Raw genomic sequence first — 23,942 nt, 5'->3', positions numbered from 1 at the left:
CTCATTCAATAAACATTTATTGAGTAATCACCATGTGGCCAACTATGGAGATAGAAGGAAAGAAAATCACTGTCCTGGGAAATTTTCCAGGGGGAAACAATGCACAAACCCCAGGCCCTTGCCAGAAAATTCAACGCTGTCTGTTATATACTCTTCTTATTAAGAGCCTAGTTGAGAGAAGTGAGGGGTGAAAAAAAATTTTTTAAGGTATGCAGTCCATTTATGTATCTAGGTTGAAGAAGTCATTGAATGAAGCTAGATGATATTTGGATCATGTTATCTTACGTCCTTGAAGAAATGCCCTAAGTTCCATGTTAAAGTTACATTCTCTTTCACTGAAGAACACTGCTAAGTCATGACAAACCCATTGCTAACTTCCCATAACAATTTTGTACCTGCCACTCAGTGCTACCCATGTGAAACTATGTGTAAATTTCTTTTAGAAATTAATATTGGAGGGTTTCTTCTTCTCTGATGACAACTATATAACTACTTCTCTTCAGCCTGACTGCTAAATCACTTACAGAGCTACATTGGAGACTCCTCTCTACCAAGTATGCAGGCCCTCAAGCCTGAACATTTGTGTACCTCCCCATCTCTAACCAAGCCGGGCTTAAGAGGTATTTCTACTTTCCCTGTTGTGGATCCTCTGGTTGTCTATAATTTACTGGTTATTTGTACTTTAAATCATTTTATTACATCTGCTCTTGCCATAAGTTGCCTCGATTAATGTATAAAATGTGGGTAGGTATGAATAAAATTAAAAGCAAGGAAGAGTGACAGAAAACAGTTACAACAGTAGCAGGGGGACACATGCACTGGAAGCCTTGACAGCTTGAACAGGATCCATAACGAAGGCAGTGAGGGTCACAGAACACTTCCTGAAAGAGCTCATGACTGAGCGGAACACTGACAGACAGACTAGATTTCACTTAAAGAAAGAAGATAGGAGGGTAAGGAAATGTTCTAGCTAAGAAATAAAAGCAAGTACCAAAGCACAGAGGTGAGAGAGCGCCTTGTGCATTCAAGGAATGCAAGTGGTTTGCTTTGGCAAGAACAGCGTCTGGGCAAGCAGTGAGATGTGACACGGCAGAGGTACTCTGGATACTGCACTAAGGACTTTGAACTCTGGCCTTAAAAAGCACGATTAGGAATATGAGGCCAGTGAGGAATTTATTGCACTAACACAGGGAAGAAAAGATGACCTCCACGAACGATGACTTCACCAGTTTCCATAGACTTCAGACATCTTTAATGAGTACGACAATCCCTAAAATGGATTAGAAAAGAATCCAAATCCTATCCTTAGCCTGTTCCCATCCCCTTACCAACATTAACCTTTTCAACATCACCTGGAAAAATGGGGTCATCCACCAATAGGTATGAGAGGAATAAGCCAACAGTCTTTGGACAAAACCATAAGAATCCTGATTCTGAGATTACTCATTCTCCATTGCATTGGATATCATCTGGACTTACAGGCAACTCTAATAAGAAAAACTAGGAACTCTGATAGCTGTTCATCTCACTTAGGACAGGCAGCAAGAATCTGTTAGGATTTTATGTCTCCAATTGTTCCAAACACAGTTTCTAATACAGAAATAAAACTATTCAGTGTCTCGGTCCTCGGCTCATTTTGTTTCACAGAGATCTGCATTTCCGAGTTCTCGGACTCCAACAGCAGTTCTGTTAGGAACAGACACCCAGTGTCATCCTGAGCACTGAGATAGGCTTTCCACGGGTGAGCCCCAGCCCTGCTCATTGCGATGGTCTGGATGTTCACTACTTGTAGGGCCATCTGGAGAGTGTCAGGATGGACTGCTCCCCGCCAAGGGAACACCTGCTGATGAGCAACTTTCAGGCTAAACCAAGTTTTCTCAAAATACTCAGCAGTAAGCTGGCAATTGGGGACTAGCACGAGGGCTCCAGAATCAGGGAGTTCTTGTACCCTCTCCTTGTTCTCTTCAGGAATCAGGGGACCTAAAAGAGTCAGAAAGCTTCTGTAAGAGATCTTCTTAATCTATAGGAACTATGTTTTCTATCTAGATTTCCAAAAATACACAATGTGACTTTTATCTTTGGATACATCGTTAAAATCACCAACTAGGAACTTCTTTCTTGCTCACAAAGACTTCAATTCAGGCAACAGTCTGAGATATAGCTAGGATACCCTACTTTCTACCAGTCATTACAAAAGATAAAGAGTTTTCATGATAAGATCTAAAGTAAGGACTATTTTTACCTGAGGTGGCAAAGGACGCAGTGTCAGGAAGCTCTGGGCCCCGACGCTCTGCCCCCTGGTATTTAGAGATGGTTGCCCAGCGGGCTTTGCCATAGACTGGCACCAGCGTGTTGAAGTCCGAGGCCCAGCTATTCACAGGTCTTTCTGCCTGATCCTCCAAAAGTCCAAGAGAAGGGTCAGATTTAGGGCTACAGAGGATCCGCTTCACTTCATCAATGCCGGCTAAGAGAAGGCGGTAATAGAAGAGACCTCGGTCTCGTACTGCCATATTCTTTTCTTCCTCTGAGGTAAGACAAGAGACTGAGTTAGTTACAAACAAACACCAAAACACTCTTTCTACCCTGTGCCAACCACAACAGGGAAAACAAAAGGAAGGAGGGAGGAAGCCCCAGAAAATCATGAACATTGTCTTCTTGGGCACCAGACATGACTCACCCAACAGTGTAAGCTGCGAGGGTATTTACCATCTGACACGGCAAGCGCGACTCCCTCGGAAGAGCCTACCTATGCAGTAATGTAATAGGCGCCCCAGCGTGTCCTGGCACTCGGCGGGCCGGGAGAGGAAAAGGCGCAGCAGCGCAGTGAGCAGCTCCATCGTCACAGCTGGAAACGTCTCTGACTTCACATTCTCCACGAAGTCTTCCAACACATAGGGAGCATTGGGAATTCTCTCCCCATGGACACCAAGGAGCCAAATGAGGGCCTGTTTCCCCTAGGGAATGAAGGGGTAAGAGCAGGTGCTCAACATTCGGCTGTCTGAAACATGGTGGCAGGTTCGACTTCCCACCCCCGCCCAATGGCAGCGGAAAAAGCATAATCCTACATTTACTTCAACTCGCACTGCATCGATCCTCCACCCAATACCACTCTTTACAACAAATACGAACAAAATGCTACCACACGAAAGGAGACTCAAGACTCTCATAGCCCGTGTTGGTTAGGTAATAAGGCTTTTTCAGTTAGGGGGCCTCCGCCCCAGTCTAGGGTTTAATGCATCGGTGGAAGCAACTGAAACACTCCTCTAACCCACTTCATGAAAGTGGTAATTGACCTAGAGTGCAAATCAAAGTAGGTAGGCCTGTGGTGAAGCCCAAATATCTGTTAATTCCACAAATGATTCTGATTCTCATTCCAGCTGAAAACTCCATTGTCTAAGCCTCTGACTCAAAACTGTTCAAGAGAACGATGATATTAAAGCATCTGTAATAAAAACCATAGATCAATCTCCTGTTTTTATCTCTTCTATCCTATCTATACCCAAAAGAGAATCTGAGGTGGCAGTCAATTCTAAGGATAGCCACATTCAGACTGGGTAGAAAGAAGAATTAGATTCCATTTCACAGAGCAGGGTCCCAAGCATTCCCCTTCTGCCTGTTAGTAAAGGAGAATTACCATCTACCTCGCTATCTTGAATGTTCTCCTCACAGCCGGGCAGGGCCTGACACACAGCTTCCGTACACTGAGGACACAACCAAACCAGGTCTCGGAAAGTTTGCACCACCACTACAACACAGCTCAGGATACAAGAGCACAGGATTAGAGGCTCCACGCAGGAAGGAATCTTAAGAGAAGTCACATATTCAGACTAGTTTGCTAGATGAAGTTCGGTAAAATGGGTGTTGGAGGGGTGGTCAACGATTATCTGAGAAATGTCTGACACGGGCAATAATTTCTTACATGAATGCTGCTCCTTTTGGATCGCTAGGACGCTAAATGAGCTAACATGTGCAAAAGCGCTTGGTAAAATGTAAAGCAAACGTGGGGTCATGTTCAATGATATTCTAAAGACGGTGTAAATGGAGCCACCAGTGTTGGAACTAGGGTGAGGCAAACAAGGTGCTGGGGGTGTAAAATTTAAGAAAACATGCAGGGTTAGCACTTGCACGAACCTGAGAGCGAGTGCCTCTTTAAATGTTTGCATCCTGGGTACCTTGCTTGCCTCACCCCAGTCCCAGCCCTGGAAGCCACTGCTGCCATAAAGCAGTAAGAGGGTAAAGCTGGGGAATTAACAAGCACAGCATCCTAGAACCCTTCATTATGTACGGAACAGCCTTGTAGAGTCATGGCAACCTGAAAACCCCCTACCTGTTAGATCTATGGACCCTATGCTTCTCTGATGGCAACGGACGGTAACGCAAAGAAAAGTTTAAACCTCTATGTTACTGAACAACAAGCATTTTTGGGGGGCAACTACTACAGGGCAAGCAATTGACAAAAAAAAGCAAAACAAAAAAATGCTCAAAGGGTAGCCAGCCATTACCTGTGGTGATGTGCTCTTGTCGAAGCCCCAGCAACTCTGTTAGAATCTGCACACACTGATCTGTGTAGGTCCTGGCGATACCACCTACAGAGGAACAGAAAGCACAGAAAAGTGGTAAGTCACATACCAGCACCTCGTTCTAAAATAATATCCCACCAGCCAAACATAAGAGGACCAAAGATACCTTAAAAAAAAAAAAAAAAATCACACCTTGCTTGATCTTCCCAAGTTTGGTAAAAATGATTTTTCCATTGAACAACGTTGAAAACTTTCAGTAACAGAGGTATTCACGTGGCAGCCAGACACGAGGCCACGGCTTGGTACAGCACAGCTGCACAGGAGTGTCCCTGCTGGGAACCCTCGACAGTAGTCTCCTGACTGCAGGAGTTCTACGCTCTCCTCTTTGTTCCCTTCTCTTGCCCCTAAAAATAACCAATCTTTATTCTCATAGGACGGTTCCTTCTCCTCTTCCGCTTGAAGCCCTCCAACAAAACGTAGCTCCCCAGCTGCTTTCATTTTGTGAGTCATTCTGGCGTTTTGAATTCCACACAGAGTAGTATGAAAAAGCCTGTGATATTTAGGATTCATTCTGCGCCGCTCTGCACTGAGCACGATACACAGCCCATAGTAGAAGCTCAATAGACAACCAGTCAATTGACACAGGACGTTGAGTGTGGAGAGCTGGGTTCCAGTCGCACTTCAGGAACTACGTGACCTTCTGGCAATAACCTTCTTGTGCCTGAGTTTCTTCATTTCTAAAATGAAGCGCTAACCCTTGTCCACTTTTCCTGACTGCCTCCCAAGACCGTGCTAAGATGATATATGGGAAAGCATTCTGGACAGCAATGTAAATTTTAGGTACCATAGTCTGAGTTACCTGTAGCCTCTATCCTGGCAGATACGGCAACACCAGTGTTGACGAAAACACCTCCCCCCCCCGCCACTTCTTCTGTGGTCACTGACTCCCAGTTCTTTGGTGCATGGTACTTTGTCTCTGCCGCAAGATTCGTTCCTGTTTATTCCCTATGGTTCCACAGCTTTCGGGCTGGCCTGAGCGCTCAAAAAGGAAAAGGGGCAGATACCTACCTATGGCAAAGATGGCAGCCTGGGCAAAGTCGGCTGACACATCGGTACAGTAGCCCCGGAGCTCCTCTAGCACCTGCTGCACGTTCTCATCGTTCACCAGCTCACACAGCACCTCCACCTTCTGCAGCTTGATGTAGTGCGGCTCCGAGTAAGAGCAAAAAAACTTTTTGTAATGGCTGCTAAAGTGACCCGGCAGACTATGCAAGATCTGACGCACGTGACAGAGGGCAGCAAAGCAGAGCTCGCGGCTCTCTGAAGAACAGGCGGCCAGCAAAGGTCCCTTGACTTGCACAAGCACGTCGGTTTGTACGTGGGGGAATCTTTTTGCCAAGATCAGAAAGAGTTTCGTGGCTCCCATCACCACACCTGGGCTACTGCTCTTGAGAAAGCTATCCAACAGATTGAGAATGTCAAACAGCTCCTCCTCACTGCGGGGTTCGTAGCGTAGCAGAAAGTTCAATACTTCTGCCTGGCCCCATTGGTCCAGTTTTGGCATTCTGTCCAAAAAAGGAAAGCATTATTTTAGCAACCAAATGAGGACCATCTCCGTGCAACTGTCACCTGTTCATCAAAACAAGGAGAGAATTCTTGAAAACAGATTGTGCCATAACAGAATTATTCTTTTTAGGTACTATGTAAAGTGGACACAAAACAGGCTTTAAATTCCAAGAGGAGTTCACAGTACACATTCTCACTCATCTAAGGCCAAAGACCGTGATTGCTATACCTAGATCCAGATTCTTTAAGACAACACAAATGGCTTAGTTTGGGGGACATAATGATCGTAGAGGAGGACAGAACCTATTTCCACAGGATATTTCTGCCATCTCTCTATATGACCAAAAGAAACTAATACAAATAAAAGAATATTCTCTCAATAAAATATGAGGAAACTAATAGCTACTGTTAATTTTACTACTCTATAGAAGTTGTTCAAGACGTCCCCTTAATCCAACATATCAAGACCCCACTAGGATGCAGATCTCATCATAACAAAAAGAGGACTGAGGCATCCAAACCGATTTAAGAGATGGTGGGCGATGGGCTTGTTGATGACAACACCTCCTTCCTGTCTCAGAATTTCCTCTAGAGACCTCAGGCAGTTCACAACCACAATTGGATCCTGGTCACGCAGCAAACTGTATAATTCATTTACCAGAGCACCATCTATAAAAGAGCATAAAGTTCTCATATAAAGAACAGTTTCAGAGTCACAGGAATAGAACCAGGACAATAGCTCCAGGCAGATAAAGCTGAACTTCTCTGCTACAAAAATAACAAAGGCAATAATAAAATGCAAAGCACAAAAAAAAGCCATCCCCAGACTGTTCTAAGTAGCTAATGCAAAGGATCTCACCTGGGCTCCAAAGAAAAGACTTCTCCAATCTCAGAAAATACGAAGCCAGCCTTTCTACTTAGAGACACATACAGGGGTGCCTGCGTGGCTCAGTCGGTTAGGCATCTGACTGACTCTTGATCTCGGCTTAGGCCGTGATCCCATGGTTTATGGGATTGAGCCCTGAGTTGGTGCAGAGCCTGCTTAGCATTCTTTCTCCCTCGCTCTCTGCCCCTCCCCCACTCATTCTCCCTCTCTCTCTCACTCTCTCACAATAAATAAATAAACCTTAAAGAAAAAAAGAGAAACAAGTACACAGCCACATTACTATTTCCTACCAAAGCCACGTGACCTTTTCCAAAGTCAAACATATAATGGAGACACAAAAAAATATAAATCATGATGGATTACACTGAAACTTACCCACTTCCGAGTCTCCGTGAAGATTATGCATCTTGGCACAACCAAGGACTGCCACCCTCCTGACATATGAAGCCTTATCTCGCAGACCATTGAGAATAGGCTGTTGGATGTATTCCTGCACACCAGGCATCCTAAGCAACACATCCTGGAGTCAGCCAGATCCTAAAACACTAGTTTTGACATAATTCAGGCCCTATGCCCTTAACACAGAAGGTTTGGTAGATGTTTGAATGTACATCTATCAAGTCATAAAAAAAATTAGAGAAAGCCACTGGCCAAACTTAAAAAGTCATACTTGACTTTTCATTTGGACTAACACTGCATGGGCAACAAAACTATATGTCTACATAACTGTTTAGAAATCTTTAACCAAAAGCACGAACTATATCAGCAAGAGTGAGGATGGAAAACTCCCTTTAAGGAAACCATAGGACATAGTTTTTCAAGCCTAAGCAATGGCTGAAAACCTGAGTTCAGGTTACAACTGCATGTTCCCCATGATTAAGAAGCTCAGATAAATTATCATCATTAAAAACCTGCCCCATGATCTCCCGAATACATCAACCACTGATAAACAGTCCTGGAAGAGGGTACTCACCTGAGACTACACATGCTCCGTAATGCCAGCCCCCGCACCATTGGATTGGGATCCGAACAGTCTTTGCACAGCGTATTAATGGCCAAGAGAGCCAGATCTGGTTTCAGGGGGGCATAGGTACACATGTACAGATAAACCAACTTCTTCTGAACAATATCTACGGTGGCACTGGCCTTCACCATTTCCATGAAAACACCAGACATGTCCAAGCCCTGAGTCATGTGCCTAAAACCAACACACATAGCAGGAAGAAGTAAAATACATAATCCCCAGCCTATAACAAAAGGTGTTTTACCTATACACATCCCGGTTATCCAACTAGATTATGAGGAAAGCAACCAGGTCTACCTTGTCTATCACATTGCACAATACTTCACACGATAGGCCTACAATAAATTTTCTTCTATTCATTCAAGAAATAGATATTGAATCCCTGGAACATTCCAGTGAAATTCAGCTTCTACATTCCAGGGATATGCTCTGGGGTCATAATTTTGAAAAAAGCATGGTCTCAGATCTCTAGCAACTCAAACCGTATTAAGGAGCAAGACAAAAACACCACTAATTACAATATGATCGGTAAGTATTAAAACAGAAGTAACAGGGGCGCCTGGGTGGCTCAGTCGGTTGAGCGGCCGACTTCGGCTCAGGTCATGATCTCACGGTCCGTGGGTTCGAGCCCCGAGTCGGGCTCTGTGCTGACAGCTCAGAGCCTGGAGCCTGCTTCGGATTCTGTGTCTCCCTCTCTCTGACCCTCCCCCGTTCATGCTTTGTCTCTCTCTGTCTCAAAAATAAATGTTAAAAAAAAAAAAACAACAACAAACAACAGAAGTAACAGACAAGGTGCAGTGGGGGATCAGAGGTCTAATACTACCAAGAAACCATAAAATGTTTCCACAGAAGTAACACTTTAGTTGAATGAGCTGGAATTTGTCAGGCAGGTGTAGTAGACAGGCAATGATAGATGCTATAAGGCACATAGGCATCAGCAAGAATGCTACATTCTTTTGAGAGTCTGCAAGTAATTGTGTTAGGGTGCTCTTTGGGTACTATAAGAAATTTGGACTTTATTCTGTAGATCAGTTTCTCGAACTATGGTTTCCTACAGGAGTCAGATGGGGTGTCTGTTTAAAACGCATATTCCTGGGTTCCATCCCACCCTACTGAAAGCAGCATTACTGGACTGGATGAAAACTTTGATTTTTCTTTTTCTTTTTTTTTTTTTTAAAAGCACTGCAAGGGACTGTTGTGCATACTAAGTTTGTGAACCACAATTGCAGGCCAAGAGTTATATACATTCAAATTCATGTTAGAAAAATTCTACTTGAAATGAGGCAAGGTAACCTATTAGCAAGCTACTGCAATTGCTTTGGTAATAAAACCAGAAGAACAGGACCAATAAAAAATAAATACACAAAAATTCGTTAAAAAGAGGATGGATGGGGAGCTTGGGGGGCTCAGTCGATTCAGCTTCGACTTCATCTCAGGTCATGATCTCACGGTTTGAGTTCCAGCTCCAGCTCCGCGTGGGGCTCTGTGCTGAGCGTGGGGCTCTGTGCTGACGGCTCAGAGCCAGGAGCCTGCTTCGGATTCTGTGTTTCCCCCTCTCTCTTCCCCTCCCCCGCTCACGCTCTGTTTCTCCCTCTCCCAAAAATAAACACTAAAAATTTTTTTTTAAATAAAAATAAAAGAGGATGGATATTTAGAACTGTATATCCATACCATCTGACTTGAGAAGTGAAAATCGGGCATCATCAAGACTGAGTCCCTCCCTTGGTCAGCTGGATGGTGACATTCATCAACCCAAACATAAGTGGAAGAGCAGGTTTGGGGAGAGGGGAAGGATGTAAGGTGCTATTTTGCAGGTCTTTGAAGAAATGTCCAAGTGGGAATGCCAAGCAGCAGGATATGTGGGTCTGAAGATACAAAGGGGTTTCTGTACTGGATTCTATAGATCTGGGGGAGGGGGGGAGGCAGCAGTGTAAGTTCAAGACATGGGCGTAACCACCCCGCTGAGTAAACGAAGTCAAGGAAGTCCCACAAAGGGAGGCTGCGACGGCCATGCAGAGAAGCAGGAAGCCCAAATCCTAGCCTGCCCTGAGTTCATTCACTCTTTGGGAGCGGCCGGGGGTGGAGGGCCGGGATGGGGGCTGCCACGGGGAGTTCGGGCGGTAGGGGATACCTAATCACTCGCTGGATGACATTCCGGTAGCGCAGCCTATCCGCCTGAATGTGAGGGTTACACAGAGCTTTCTTCAGCTCCTTCACCACGTCCTCGGAGCCAAGGTACGGCATCGTCCACAGTCGCGGGGCAGTCCCCACACACCCCTAGGTAACTCGCCGGCTCCTCCCAGCCCTGACGTGGGAACCTGGGTAAAGCAAAGGTCAGTCAGCGGCGACGCGAAAGGCGTGATCTCGCCCCAGCCTCGGCTTCCCCGGGGCCGGAGCCCAGGCCCCAGCACACTCTCACCAAGCCTCTCCGCGCCCCGGCGAGCCCCGAACAAGGCTCTGTGGTTCCTGCCCGGGACCTGCACGCCGGATCGCGGCGCCCCGACACCTCTCCCGCTACCTCGAGGCCCTCCGCCCCATTTCCAGCCGGGCCGCCGACAGTCTGCAGACCCCTCCCTCTCCAGTTCCAGCCCTTCTTGCGCCTCCGCGCGGTTGCCGCCAAGGATAGGCCCAGTCAAGCTTTCTGCGGAAGTCCCGCCTCCTTGAGGCCGACCGCGCACAGCAGCTGCCACTCACCTTCTCGCGGCCAGCGCCTAGCGTCGCCCGGACGCCGACCTTAGGGCGCCCTTCCCCCCACCTCCACCTCCAGGCGCAGCCGCGCGGCTCCCTCTGGTGGAGGCGCTGCGGGCCGTCGGAAATCGGCTGCTTCGGCCTGTCTCCGCCCAGCAGCGCGCGCTTTGAGCGCCCGGCCTTGGCCCCGGCTCCCGCGCGCGGGTAGGAGTGGCGCTCGGCCGAGAGTCTTTGGCGGTTTGCGATTCCACCCAGGACTCGCAAGAGCACGGCCACTTCCTTTTTCTCCCCACGCTAGGGACTTATTCCTCTACTGGGCTGGCTTCCCGTTAGGGGTTCTGTCCGCGTTCTTGCCCCAGCGTGACTTTCTTCAGGGCGTGGTTGCAGGAGCCTCACGCGGCAGCTCCGTGCCCATGAAGATCTCGCTGGTGACCCTCCAGCCCCGCCACCATGAACGGGACCCTGATCCCCCATACGCCCATCGCGGTGGACTTTTGGAGCCTGCGCCGGGCTGGTTCCGCACGGCTCTTCTTTTTGTCCCACATGCACTCGGACCACACCGTGGGTTTGTCTAGCACCTGGGCCCGGCCCCTCTACTGCTCCCCAATCACTGCTTACCTCGTGCATCGTCACTTACAGGTACGGGGGTGGGGGGGGTGCTGGAGTCCTCTGAGAGGTGGGCCGAGCATCTGGGTGGGGATTTCCTATCTGTCACAGCCTCAGACTCGTAGGTTAGGGACCAGGAGGACCGATTTTTACCAGTGCGGGAGTTGTTTGAACCCAGAAATACGTCCTTAAGCCCAGAATGGGAGTGTGGTTTCTTGACTGGCTGACCTGCGATGTTTCAGCTATAAGTTGGGGAGATCTTTTGGTCCAGCCAAGGAAACTGTACCTGTATTTTCATATCAGCTAGGCCAGTGTTTCCTAAACTTGTCTCAGAAGAATCCACCTAATATGCTGGGTGAGTATACACATTCTCCAGTACCCCCTCCCCCATTATCTCCCCCCCCCCCCCATCTGATCCAGTAGATATAGCTGGTGCAGGTCCTGGAAATCTGGTTAGAATTTTAACAGGTGCCCCCAAGAGATTATTATGATCAGATAGTTTGAGAGACGCTGCCTAGAGTGTTTTCTGGACTCTTTCATTTAAACTGTAGAAAGGGCGGGAGGGAAGAGTGGGGGATTTGGGAGAATCTCTATTACAGCTTCTGCTACAGGGTAGTTTAGGATGTGGTCAGCTTTCCCTCACTTGGGTAAAGGGGTGATTCCTAACCCAAGACAGTATCGAGGAGAGTTTGTGTTCAGTAGAATGACCAACTTTCCCCCCAGGTATCCAAGAAGTGGATCCGAGCCCTGGAGGTTGGTGAGAGCCATGTCCTGCCTCTAGATGAAATTGGGCGAGAGACCATGACTGTAACCCTCCTGGATGCCAATCACTGCCCCGGCTCTGTCATGTTTCTCTTTGAAGGATACTTTGGAACCATCCTCTACACAGGTGGGCCTCCCAAGGGGTCTCTCCCACCTTCCCAGACTAGATACTACTTTTCTTGAGCAGCCTTAAGTCAGAAGTCTGGAGGCCTCCTAGCTTCATCCCATGTGAGCACAGTGACCTTTCTCAACTGATTTCCCACGCTTTATGGGTCCAGACCTTGTAAAGAGTAATAAAAACAGAAGCAGAATGGAGACATTTCTAAAAAGAAGCTATACTATATTAGTGCCAGACTCCCTGACAGTTTTTCCACAGGCTGGTAAGCAAATGTCCATCAGCTGTTGAAAGTGAGAGAGGCTTGGGGCACTTGGGTGGCTCAGCTGGTTAAGTGTCCGACTCTTGGTTTTGGCTCAGGTCATGATCTCACGGTCCGTGGGTTTGAACCCTGTGTTGGGCTTGGTGCTGACAGTGTGGAGCCTGCTTGGGCTTCTCTGTCTTCCTCTCTTTCTGCCCCTCCTCTGCTGCTCTCTCTCCCTCTCTTTCTTTCAAAATAAATAAATAAACATTTTTTTTAAGTGGAGGGGCTCGTCTTCTATACTTTTGTCTCTGACTCTCTGCCCCCCATATATTCTTCCAGGTGACTTTCGGTATACACCATCCATGCTAAAGGAGCCAGCCCTGAAACTAGGGAAACAGATCCATACCTTATACCTAGATAACACCAATTGCAACCCAGCCCGGGTTCTTCCCTCCCGACAAGAAGCTGCCCGCCAGATTATCGAGCTCATTCGAAAGCATCCACAGCATAACATAAAGATTGGTGAGTGGTTTCCTTTCCTTTTTCTCTCACCGAAAGCTAGCGAATCTTGGGTTTTGGGAGGGTTTCACGTGTCTTTTAGGTCTTCGTAGATGTCCCCTTCTCCGTGAAACCTACCCTGACCACCTTATTTAAATTGCAATCTTCCAACCATCTCTACTCTCATACTCTCACATGCCCAACTCCTGATCTTCTGTAACCAACTGTTTTATTTTTTCATAGCACTCATCACCTTACTCTTATCCATGCTTCAATCCAAGCTATTACTTATTGTTTGTTCTCTACTTCTCTTGACACACACACACACACACACACACACACACTCCTTGAGAGCATGGATGGAGGTAGGAAGAAGTCTTGTTTGTGGAACAGAGAGGCAGCAGCCGGTATGGTGGACACGTAGTGGGTGAGGAGGCTGGCTGGAAAGGCAGGAGGGGCTGAAGTGCTTGCTTGTAAGCTTCAACTTGATCCTAAATGTAATCCCAAATGTAACTTCATCCAAATGGTTACATTTGGACAAAAAGCTGTTGAAGGTTTTTAAATAGGAGAGGGCCAATGTTGCACTCATCACCTTATAATGTATTCCACAATTTACATGCTATTGTATTTGCTTTCTGTCTCCCCCTGCTAGAATTCCACAATGGCAGGGCTCTTTGCTTTCCTTATGGATATATCTCAGATGCTTAGATTAATGCCTGAGGAGGCAGTCAATAAACCTTTGTTATCTGAGCAAGTGAAATTTATCAGAACGTAGATATTCAAGTGAATGCCGAGCTTCAAATCAGACACATCGAGAAACCAACTGTGTGTTTGTTCTAGCGATTCCACAACAGCATAAAACATTTTGGGGCCTTCTAACTGGTACTTACGCTTTCAGCATCTCCTCATGCAGGCGATCCAGTAACACTGCTGTCATTTTTTTTCCCTAAAGCCCTCCTCAGATCATAATATTCCTGTGATTAAAATTAGCCATTTTCCTGGTGCAAACTCTTTAATAGCTCTCTTTCACTTACAGAATTAAGTTCAAGCTCCTTAGCAGTATATACAGGCTCTCTATCATACAAGCCTTGCTTACCTCTCCTGTGTCATTTCCTACCAGTTTCTTGTCTGCACTTTAGTGACACCGAACCACCCCCTTCCCCTGCCAGGTAAACTTACACCTGTCCTTTAGGACCGCTCGGTGGCCATTTTCAGGAAACCTTCCCTGTAATCAACTGGTAGATACTTTCCTATGCTCTCATATTAATAGTGTGTGAATGCTTCTAACATCGCTCTTGACCACACTGTGTCTGGGTCCCCATGTAGATTATACTCCTTGAGGACTGAGGCTTGTGCTTGTTTTCATAGTGCCTAACACCAGGTAGATGCTGTCCTTTGTTGAACTGAATGAGTGAGTGGATCCTGTGTGAAGCCCTCCCCCATCCTCTATGTATCTCCGCTCAAATGCCACCTCCTCCCTGATAACACTCCCTGATTGCCCTGTTAGTTTTGTGTGTTTTTGTTAAACATTTGGTTGATTTATTAGGATTCTCCAGTATCTTCTTTCTCTTTCATCCCTTGCTTTTCCCATTCCCTTTGACATCGTTCAGGACTCTATAGCCTGGGAAAAGAGTCACTGCTGGAGCAGCTGGCCCTGGAGTTTCAGACCTGGGTGGTATTGAGTCCTCGGCGCCTGGAGTTGGTGCAGCTTCTGGGCCTGGCAGACGTGTTCACGGTGGAGGAGAAGGCCGGCCGCATCCATGCCGTGGACCACATGGAGGTCTGCCGTTCTGCCATGCTACATTGGAACCAGACCCACCCTACCATTGCCATCCTTCCCACAAGCCGGAAAACCCACAGCTCCCACCCTGACATCCACATCATCCCTTACTCGGACCACTCCTCCTACTCGGAGCTCCGGGCCTTTGTGGCAGCACTGAAGCCTTGCCAGGTGGTGCCCATTGTCGGTCGGCAGCCCTGCAGGGACTACTTTCAGGACAGCCTGAGCCCCGGGCTCTCTGTGCCCCTGGTCCCGCACTCTGTGCAGCAGTATATGAATTCCTCCTCAAGAAAACCAAGCTTGCTCTGCCTGTTGTTAGAAAGGAGACTAAAGAGGCCGAGAACCCAGGGTGTCGTGTTTGACTCCTTTCCGGAAACTGCTGATCAATCTCAAGGTGACATGGACTCGCAGGAGGCCAAGAATGACAACCTTTCTGGGCACCTCGAGAAGCAGGCTTCCCACCGTCCTTTGCAGATCAAAAAACCGTTGCTTCCGGACCTCTGCAGCAAAGAGTGGGATGGGGCAGTCCCTTTCTCAGAGTCCCAGAAGATGGTGACTGTACTGACTGCCCCCTTGAATGTGTCAGTGCACTTACGGTCTACAGATGAGGAATTTATGTCTCTAGAAACTGGGGAGGAAATTGGTGTGTGGCCCCACTCGGTCCCCAGGGGAAACCATGATGGCTTAGCAGCCACAGGGAACCAGAGCACTTGGACGGGCCCGGATTGTCCCCTGACTCACGGCAGCGAGGCAGCCCCTCTCCTGGCTCCTGAGTTCAGGGGCCTGGCACTGAAATACCTTCTGACTCCAGTGAACTTTTTCCAGGCCCAGTTCTCTTCCAGGGGCTTTGACCAGCAAGTGGAAAAATACCATAAACACTTGCTGAGGTACAGGGAGGAGAATGACACCTTCGTTTGATCCAACACCGTGGTTGTAAAGATAGTGACCCATGGCTGCTGGAGAGACTTTGTTTTGGGCCTTACTTTTCTAAAAATATTTTTTTTACATTTATTCATTTTTGAGAGATAGATGGAGCACGAGCGGGGGAGGGACAGAGAGAGCCAGGGAGACAGAATCCGAAACAGGCTCCAGGCTCCGAGCTGTCAGCACAGAGCCCGACACGGGGCTCGAACTCACAGATCACGAGATCGTGACCTGAGCGGAAGTCAGACGCTTAACCAACTGAGCCACCCAGGCACCCCTAGGCCTTACTTTTCCATCTTCACAGGATCCCCGTGGGCTCACAAAGTGTGTTCATTGGAATCCTAGTGCCCATGGAGCCATTAGTTTCATGGTTGGCTACGTTTAAGTAACACTTTTCAGGGGCGCCTAGGTGGCTAAGTCGATTGAGCATCTAACTCTATTTCAGCTCAGGTCATAGTCTCACAGTTTCGTGGGCTCCAGCCCCACACGGGGCTCTGTGCTAATGGCATGGAGCCTGCTTGAAAATCTCTCTCTCCCTTCTCTCTGCCCCTCCCCTGTTCACATTCTCTGTCACTGAAAATAAAACAACGCTTTTCTAAATTTTTTTTTTTTCAACGTTTATTTATTTTTGGGACAGAGAGAGACAGAGCATGAACGGGGGAGGGGCAGAGAGAGAGGGAGACACAATCGGAAACAGGCTCCAGGCTCTGAGCCATCAGCCCAGAGCCTGACGCAGGGCTCGAACTCACGGACCGCGAGATCGTGACCTGGCCGAAGTCGGACGCTCAACCGACTGCGCCACCCAGGCGCCCCAAAACAACGCTTTTCAATATACCCTCTGCACAGCATACATGAGCATACTAAAGGTTCTGAGAAGTCTTACAGTAACTTAATCTGTTGAACTCAGTATTTCTGCAACATTTTTGAACATGCAGTCCTCTGACATGGGTGCAGTAAGAGATGCACTCTGAATCAGAAAGGACCGGGTCACTCCCATTATTATTTTGTGCACCATGTGCCATTCCCAAGTCTTCTTACCCTTCTCCCCAGATAAAAGTCCCAGATAAAAATTCCATTTTTAAGTTAGGAACTGTTGGAGGGTAAAGTGGTGATCCAGGCAGCATGATACAATCTCGAATGTCACTAACTTGCTGTGACCCTGTCCAAGTGACTTCCTGTCTTTGCCTCTGGGAGGGAACAGGAAGCAGTGAAGAACCCTGGAATGGTAGAGAAAAACTCGCCCCTGCCTCTATAAGAGTCTGCAGTTAGTGTCACTAGAGACTTCTCTGGAACAGAGCCAGCTGGCGTAGTGGGCACCCTTCGCCAAGGCCATACCTGGAACCCAGCTGAACGGTGCATGTAGGGTATGATGGCCTCCCAGCCTCCTGGAGGCCCTGACTATTTAGCCAAAATAAAGTTACAAAAGATCAAATGTGCTGCCAGATATTCCTGATTGTTCACATAGCTGGGATATTTGCTGCTCTCCCCGCCCCCCGCCCCCTTGGGTTGAGTAGGGAGCCAGAGCACACAGCCTGTTTGTTTTAGTATCCAGGGCAGAGACCAAGGAGCCAGCTGGTGGAAGGGCTGGGGGTGTGCAGCTCTGCCCTGTCCTTCTGCTCCCAGCCTGACAATGTGCCAAACCAATAAGCAGGACAGCAGACACCATAGGCTCTGAGACTGGGTACAGGCATGTAGAGCTGGGCACACGAATAAAAACTACTTCAGAACGAAGCCTCGCAATAAAGGTTGTTTCTTGCCCAGGAATAAAAAAGGTTTCTACTTTGGGAAGAAGATATGAAGTGTTTATAAAGTAAAATAAGGCCTTGCTCTTGGGCAAGCTGTACACAGCCCTGTTTTGTCACTATAAGCCTCCGGTGCGCCCACTAGGAGCTGCAGCAGGTGAGGCTTGTGGGGCAGCAGGAAACAAGGCATTGTCCTTGGCTTGAATCCAGGGCACCCCGGGGTAAAAAGAAACCAGGCCTAAATAGTGGAGCCTCAGTTCCTCATCTGTAAAGCAAGGACTGAGATGCCTCCCTCTCCTGATGGCTCCGGAGGTTAGATAATTGGCAAAATTCTTTTTTTTTTTTTTATGTTTATTCATTTTTGAGAGACAGAGCATGGGGGGTGGGGGGGGCTGGCGAGGGCAGAGAGAGAGAGAGAGGGAGACACAATCTGAAGCAGGCTCTAGGCTCTGAGCTGTCAGCACAGAGCCTGATGCAGAGCTCGAACCCAAAAAATATAAGTGGTAAAATTCTTAGCTCAGTGTCTACCACATATAGGTATTTCAGATGTTGGTTCTCTTAGCCTCTGGTTCTCTAGAGAAATTGTTCCGTGTATAAAATGAAATTTTGGAAGTCACTGAAAAACATAAAAAGTCAATTGTAATTCCTCCACGTACATCAATTGTTCTAGTCCTTTTTTGTATGTATAAACATATTAAATATATACTATTTTTCAAAATTGGGGTAACAGTGGATATAGTTTTAATCCCACATTTTACTTTAATCCCACATTTAACTTTCTTAATCTTAAACGTTTCTTTGTATCATTAAGTACTATTCAAAATGTACTTATGAGTAGTTGTATAATGCCTTACATGGGTAAGTAAACCATTTCCATATTCAACATGCTGTGTGCCCTTTTTTCACAATTAGACATATTACAGTGAACATCTTTGCTGTGCATGTATCATGGCATATTTTGTTTATTTCCTTAAATTACTGGCAGTGGGGAGCACCTGGGTGGCTCAGTCAGTTGAGCGTCTGACTTTGGCTCGGGTCATGATCTCACAGTCTGAGTTCGAGCCCCGCATCGGGCTCTGTGCTGACAGCTCAGAGCCTGAAGCCTGCTTTGGATTCTGTGTCTCCCTCTCTCTCTGCTCCTCCCCCGCTTGCGATCTGTCTCTGTCTCAAAAACAAAAACATTAAAAAAAAAAATTTAAAAGAAAAAAAAATTACTGGCAGTGGGGTTACAATTTTAAGTTCTTAATATAAATTGTGCCCAGTTGCCCACCAGAAAGGTTTCCTTACTATCCTTTCTGCAGAGGAGGAGGGTATTAGAATACCTTGAAGATTCCTTAAGTTCAAATGAATGTAAACATGTACATTCAGGTACATGTAAACACGTGGCAAATCATCTTGTGTTAAGTTCATAAATATTTACTACAGCTGTGTGGGTAAGGCTTAGCTTGAGTTCCTCCAGGAGCCTCTAGCTGCCTCACTTCTCTGCTCCCCAAAGGTGACTGGGAGAGATAAGGTAGTCTTCAGTATCAGGGCCCCCAGATTGGCACTATCTTCTAGCAACAAGGGAGCCAGTCCATTCTTGGCGTGTGATGTATTGCACACATTCCTTGAAATGGAATGTATATGAATTCAGATGGGGGAGTAGAAGCAAATGGCTTTGAGGAATTTAGATGTTGATGGCATGTTTGTGTTTTAATAACGGGGAAATTCCATACTATTCTCAAGTAAATTTGTCCGGCTTATAATAGAGATTGGCAGTTGCCTTATTCATTCAGTATCTCCATAGTCTCATATAAAAGTGCTGCATTGCATATACCTAGAAGTAGGCAATTTATTTTTAGAATCTAAGGATGACCCCACAGATCTGAGATCTTACAGTTGGGCTTGAAGATACCGGGAGAAAGGAAGTTCCCTAGAGATCAATTAGCTGTTTCATGATCTGTGGGAAAACACGTACTTTTCCACAAGGAAACTGACGCTAGCTTAAGTCCCTTTGGAGAAAAAAAAATCTGCCTGGCTGGCTTTGAGGGACCATCTCTCACTCCTGATACAGACTCCCCTTTGTGGTTGGAAATGGGAGATAAGTGAGTCTGCTTATTCAAGTAAAGGGATCTGGACTTGGGTTCTCCATGTCAAGACAATTCCCAGGGAGACTGGTTCTCTGTATTCTTGGAGTGCTCCTTAAGCAGGAGAAATTCCATCTGGGGGTCCATGCTACCACTAGTGAATTGCTGTCAGTTTGTTACCTGCCTTCCACCCTTTACCCTCCCCAATCACTACCACAACAGGATGTTTTGTCTTGAGTTCATGGTGCTTCCCACTTCCTCCTCCATGGAACACCCCACTACATTGATACAGAATAATTCTGCTTGCCATTATAATCTTCTAAATTTACAACTCCCTGTGGAAATTCTCAGAATGGTTAAGCTTATCTTTATTTTTTTAACATTTTATTTTTTTTTTCAACGTTTATTTATTTTTGGGACAGAGAGAGACAGAGCATGAACGGGGGAGGGGCAGAGAGAGAGGGAGACACAGAATCGGAAACAGGCTCCAGGCTCTGAGCCATCAGCCCAGAGCCTGACGCGGGGCTCGAACTCCCGGACCGCGAGATCGTGACCTGGCTGAAGTCGGACGCTTAACCGACTGCGCCACCCAGGCGCCCCTAACATTTTATTTTTAAAGTTTGTTTTGAGAGAGAGAGAGAGAGAATGAGAATGACGAGCAGAGGAAGGGTAGACAGAGAGGGAGAGAGGATCCCAAGTAGGGATACCCCTGACTCAGGAATTGAGCCACCAACGCATCCCAAGCTTGTCTTTATTTTGATCACAGTGCTTTCATTTAACTATGGCCTTCCACCTTGACCATCTCATTCCTGGGTGATTTGTCTACTTTGAACACATCCTTAACCCACTGGATCACAGAAAGCTCCCAGAATCTTGGGCTTGGTTCTTTTCCCGGCCAGATGGCTCGCTGAATCATCTTTCAATCACACAAAACTTCTGGCTAGGCTTGGGTTCGTCTTTCCCTTATAATACTCACTTATTTGATTTATATTGATCTTATTTGACTTATATTGATTTTAATATTCACATATTTACGACACAATTGTATTATGGCTATTTTACCAATTCTGAATCTTCCCATCAATTTTCAATAATTTGGGGGAATGGAGAATGAAAAGTTTGTTCCCAGTGCTACAGTCCCATTCTTAATGTGCTTACTATAAAGTGTGCTTTTGGGCAACAAAGAACATTGGGGAAAGCTCACTCACCCTACTAACCAGGCTCTATAGAAACAAAGCATCAGGGAGGGACTAGACTCCTGTACATAGGGAGTCAGGGATAGAAGGTTTGGAGAAAACCTGCTAAAAGGTTCTGAGCACCCAATTCCTAAACTGGGGAGGAGGGGTGCGCCGTCCTCCACCAACCAACAATTCTCCAATACCTGCTGGGTGTCCTGTAATTCAACTCAATTCTGACCCTCTCCACGTGAAAATAGCCTTCAATCCCACAGGTTAAGGGTTCAAGACTACAAGACTGCTCTCCTCCCTCTCAGACACCAATTGCAAGCCCAGGTTGTCACCTGTGCTTCTGGCCACTGGCTGTCAATCGGAGGTTCCGACGACGACTCCTTGGATTTGGATAATTTGCTGGAGCAGCTTGCAGAACTCAGAAAAACGTTTTACTTACCAGACTTTGTTACAAAAGACTATAACTTAGATGGGAGAGATGTTTAGGGCAAGGTATGAGGGAAAGGCAGGGAGTGCCCATGCTCTCTGAGCACACCAGTCTCCCCAAATTCCCACGTGTTCACTTTCTCCTTCACAAGTATGTCTTCACTCTGGATGACTTCGACATTCCAGCCTCTGAAGCTCTTTGACCTCCTCATCTCCAAAGACCTTATTTCCTTCTTCCTCACCACCCTGTCATTAACCAGAAATTGTACTACATCTGAAATCTCGATTTTAAACCTGCTTTTCGCCCACGTTATTTGCTCAAGTACCTCCATTGTCAATGCCAGCCCTCTCTCAGCTTCACACCCCACCTTGACCTGACTGTATCCCATGGTCCATCGATACAACTCCCTTTATCTCTCTCCCACCCAGGCAGACTTGCCTTGAAAAACTCCAATTCTGAATAAATTATACTATCTGCTCTTTATCTGCACTAGAGCAGCTAGATTTTGTTGAAGCAAGCCCTCAACCAGGCTGGCTGGTTTCATTTTAAATTCATGACATCATACATCAAAATGGACTTCCATTCTACTGAGCAATCCTATTGTTTCTTTAGTGGGCTTGGTTTCCTATTTTCCCTTTCTCTTTGCTTTCCCTCCCACCCACACTACCAACAGGATTTACCAACGGTAAATCCTGTTGACTCTGCCTTGAAACATATCCCAAATCTTTCTTTTCCTCATCTTCACCTCTACCATCTTTGTCCAAGCAGACTTTGTTTCATGTCTGAGTTATTGCAAGAGCCTCTTCAACGTTCTCCTTGCTTCCAACATCTGCCTCTTCCCCTGCAGATACACGGTCTCGTACCCACAGCAGGCCTGATATAAGTCATCCCGTGTCACTTCTCTGTTCAAATCCTCAAATGTCTTTCCAGTTCACTCAGAATAGAAATGGAAGTTCTTACAGGGGTCTCCCTGGTCCACATGACCTGCCACCTTCTCTCCTCTCCTAGGACTCTCTCACCCTTCGCTTATCCTGCTCCAAGCCTGCTGACCTCCTTGCAGTCCCTCCAGTGTACCAGGTAAGCGCTCACCTCACTCGTTTCCTCTCCTTACGGTGTTTTACATCCAGATACCATCCAGATGGTTCCCTTACCTCATTCACGGTCTTGCTCAGCGAGACTATTCTCAGTCATTCTGTTTAAAATTGCAACCACCTGGTCAGCCACTCCCTCTCTCCCTTCCTCATTTTTTCTCCATAGAGCCCTTACCACTTTCCAACACTCTAACAAATGTTGAGATCTTATTGAGGTCACTGTGTACTGTACTAGAATGTAAACTCCAGGAGTGGTTTTTTGTTTGTTTCTTTTGTTCACTGTTGCATCCATAATGTCTAGAACACATAGCAGGTTCTTTTTTTTTTTTTAATTTTATTTTGAGAGAGAGAGAGAGCATGCACTGTGGGCAGGGAAGAGCAGGGGAGGTGCAGGGAGAAAGAGGGAGAGAATTCCAGGCAGGCTCTGTGCTGTGGCTCCATCCCATGAACTGTGAGATCATGACCTGAGCGGAAATCAAGAGTTGGACGCTTCATCAACTGAGCGTTGCCCCAGCCTGTTCTTAATAACAAACATTGGTTGAATGAATAAATTAATGAATCCAGTCAGGTTAATGGGATTTTAAGGTGATGGTGGGGTTCAGAGCTGATGGCCAAGAAAGAATTCTTGAAGATGTCTTTGGTGCAAAAAGGTGATTTTATTAAGGCATGGGAACAGGACCCGTGGGCAGAAAAGAGCTGCACTGGGGTTGTGACTGATAGCTGATTATACACCTTGAGGTTGGGAGATGGTTACGGACAGCCTAAGTCTCTAAGAAATTCTGGAAGCAAGGTTTCCAGGACCTTGAGGGGCTAGGTGTTGTTAGGAAAATGCCATTTATTACCGTTTAGTAAAACCTGTTATGAGACCCTTCAGATGTATATCAGGGGACCATAAGCTTGGAGTATGACTGCAGCATATCTTGGGGGAGTTGAGATAAAGGAAGTTTCCAAAAGAATTTTTATATGTTAAAGTAGACTTACAGGATCTTGAGGGGTCAGGGTAATGTTAAGCCAAGATTCCCTTTTGCCCCCAGCAAAGTGTCATCATCGAGGCAGCTGAGCTCCTAGAGGAAGGTCACTCTGCCTGTTTCAAGGACTTGTCAATGGGCTGTAGGCAGTCAAGGAATTTAATTCTTCATTTGCCTTTGTTTCCCACATCACCACGGCAAGCACTTAAGCCCCCTTTACATCATGATGAGGGTGATATTAGGGCTCCAGGAAACGGAGTCTATAGGTTTCTGGAGATTAGGCTATGGAGAAGATTGCCTTTTTCTTGCAGTTTACTGAGTTATCCATAACTTGAAGGAGACTCCTGTCCTGCATGACTGTGATCTCTATCAGTCAACCATCTGCTTTCTTTCCTTTCCCCTGTTCTGGGCAGCCAGCTGAGAGTGTCCAAGGAATATCACACATATCCCAGCCTGGGGGGGGGGGGCGGGGGTTGGGTGCTGTTAGCCTGTACTTTGCCCTCATCTTGCCCCCACCCTCCCTCATCAAGGTGAAGACCTGGAGGGTAGCATCAGTGCAAAGACCATGTGATGGGAATGAGTTTTGTGTCTAAGGAACATTAAGAAGAGCGTGGGTCGGGGTGCCTGGGTTGGCTGAGTCAGTTAAGCATCTGACTTCGGCTCAGGTCATGATCTCGTGGTTCATGAGTTTGAGCCCTGAGTGGGGGCTCTGCGTGCAGAGCCTGCCTGGGATTCTCTCTCTCTCCCTCTCTCTCTCTGCCCCTCCCATGCATGCGCACATGCTCTCTCTCTCTCAAAATAAATACATAAATTAAAAAAAAAAAAAAAAAAGAAAAGAGCATGTGTCA

General features: G+C 46.8%; 2 protein-coding genes across 6 annotated transcripts; one reads left to right on the top strand and one right to left on the bottom strand.

Annotated features, from left to right (window-relative positions):
- Positions 1–10,877, bottom strand: AP4B1 (adaptor related protein complex 4 subunit beta 1). Of its 3 annotated transcripts, none has more exons than XM_047872899.1 (11): positions 10,758–10,877; positions 10,128–10,314; positions 7,946–8,170; positions 7,348–7,478; positions 6,608–6,755; positions 5,589–6,085; positions 4,503–4,586; positions 3,642–3,745; positions 2,747–2,954; positions 2,243–2,524; positions 1–1,980 (listed from the first exon to the last, which is right to left on the bottom strand). In XM_047872899.1, the coding sequence occupies exons 2-11, from the start codon at positions 10,238–10,240 to the stop codon at positions 1,553–1,555; spliced, it is 2,220 nt and encodes a 739-aa protein (XP_047728855.1). In that variant the 5' UTR covers positions 10,241–10,314; positions 10,758–10,877; the 3' UTR covers positions 1–1,552. The 3 variants fall into 3 exon arrangements, with proteins under 3 accessions (XP_047728855.1, XP_047728854.1, XP_047728853.1); XM_047872898.1 differs by lacking the exon at positions 10,758–10,877 and adding an exon at positions 10,515–10,633; XM_047872897.1 differs by lacking the exon at positions 10,758–10,877 and adding an exon at positions 10,416–10,629.
- On the top strand, positions 10,878–16,131 carry DCLRE1B (DNA cross-link repair 1B). 3 transcript variants are annotated; one of them, XM_047872902.1, is made up of 5 exons: positions 11,210–11,323; positions 11,533–11,645; positions 12,014–12,179; positions 12,751–12,933; positions 14,520–16,131. In XM_047872902.1, the coding sequence occupies exons 3-5, from the start codon at positions 12,092–12,094 to the stop codon at positions 15,605–15,607; spliced, it is 1,359 nt and encodes a 452-aa protein (XP_047728858.1). In that variant the 5' UTR covers positions 11,210–11,323; positions 11,533–11,645; positions 12,014–12,091; the 3' UTR covers positions 15,608–16,131. The 3 variants fall into 3 exon arrangements, with proteins under 3 accessions (XP_047728856.1, XP_047728858.1, XP_047728857.1); XM_047872900.1 differs by lacking the exon at positions 11,533–11,645 and having other exon boundaries at positions 10,878–11,323; XM_047872901.1 differs by lacking the exon at positions 11,210–11,323 and having other exon boundaries at positions 11,345–11,645.
- The last annotated feature ends 7,811 nt before the right edge of the window (positions 16,132–23,942 follow it).

The sequence above is a fragment of the Prionailurus viverrinus genome, chromosome C1 (assembly GCF_022837055.1).
Source record: "Prionailurus viverrinus isolate Anna chromosome C1, UM_Priviv_1.0, whole genome shotgun sequence".
NCBI lineage: Eukaryota > Metazoa > Chordata > Mammalia > Carnivora > Felidae > Prionailurus > Prionailurus viverrinus.
Note: the sequence above shows the minus strand (reverse complement) of the source record. Positions and strands in the feature narration are given on the sequence as shown.

What these genes read in the sequence shown, in the direction of transcription:
- AP4B1 (XM_047872899.1), bottom strand. Translation starts at nt 10,240, where the DNA reads ATGCCGTACCTTGGCTCCGAGGACGTGGTGAAGGAGCTGAAGAAAGCT. An exon ending in GTCATCCAGCGAGTGATTAG is followed by an intron (nt 8,171 to 10,127) that starts GTATCCCCTACC and finishes TGTTGGTTTTAG; the next exon opens with GCACATGACTCAGGGCTTGG. An exon ending in TCACGGAGACTCGGAAGTGG is followed by an intron (nt 6,756 to 7,347) that starts GTAAGTTTCAGT and finishes GCTCTTTTATAG; the next exon opens with ATGGTGCTCTGGTAAATGAA.
- DCLRE1B (XM_047872900.1), top strand. Translation starts at nt 11,135, where the DNA reads ATGAACGGGACCCTGATCCCCCATACGCCCATCGCGGTGGACTTTTGG. An exon ending in TCGTGCATCGTCACTTACAG is followed by an intron (nt 11,324 to 12,013) that starts GTACGGGGGTGG and finishes CTTTCCCCCCAG; the next exon opens with GTATCCAAGAAGTGGATCCG. An exon ending in TGGAACCATCCTCTACACAG is followed by an intron (nt 12,180 to 12,750) that starts GTGGGCCTCCCA and finishes ATATTCTTCCAG; the next exon opens with GTGACTTTCGGTATACACCA.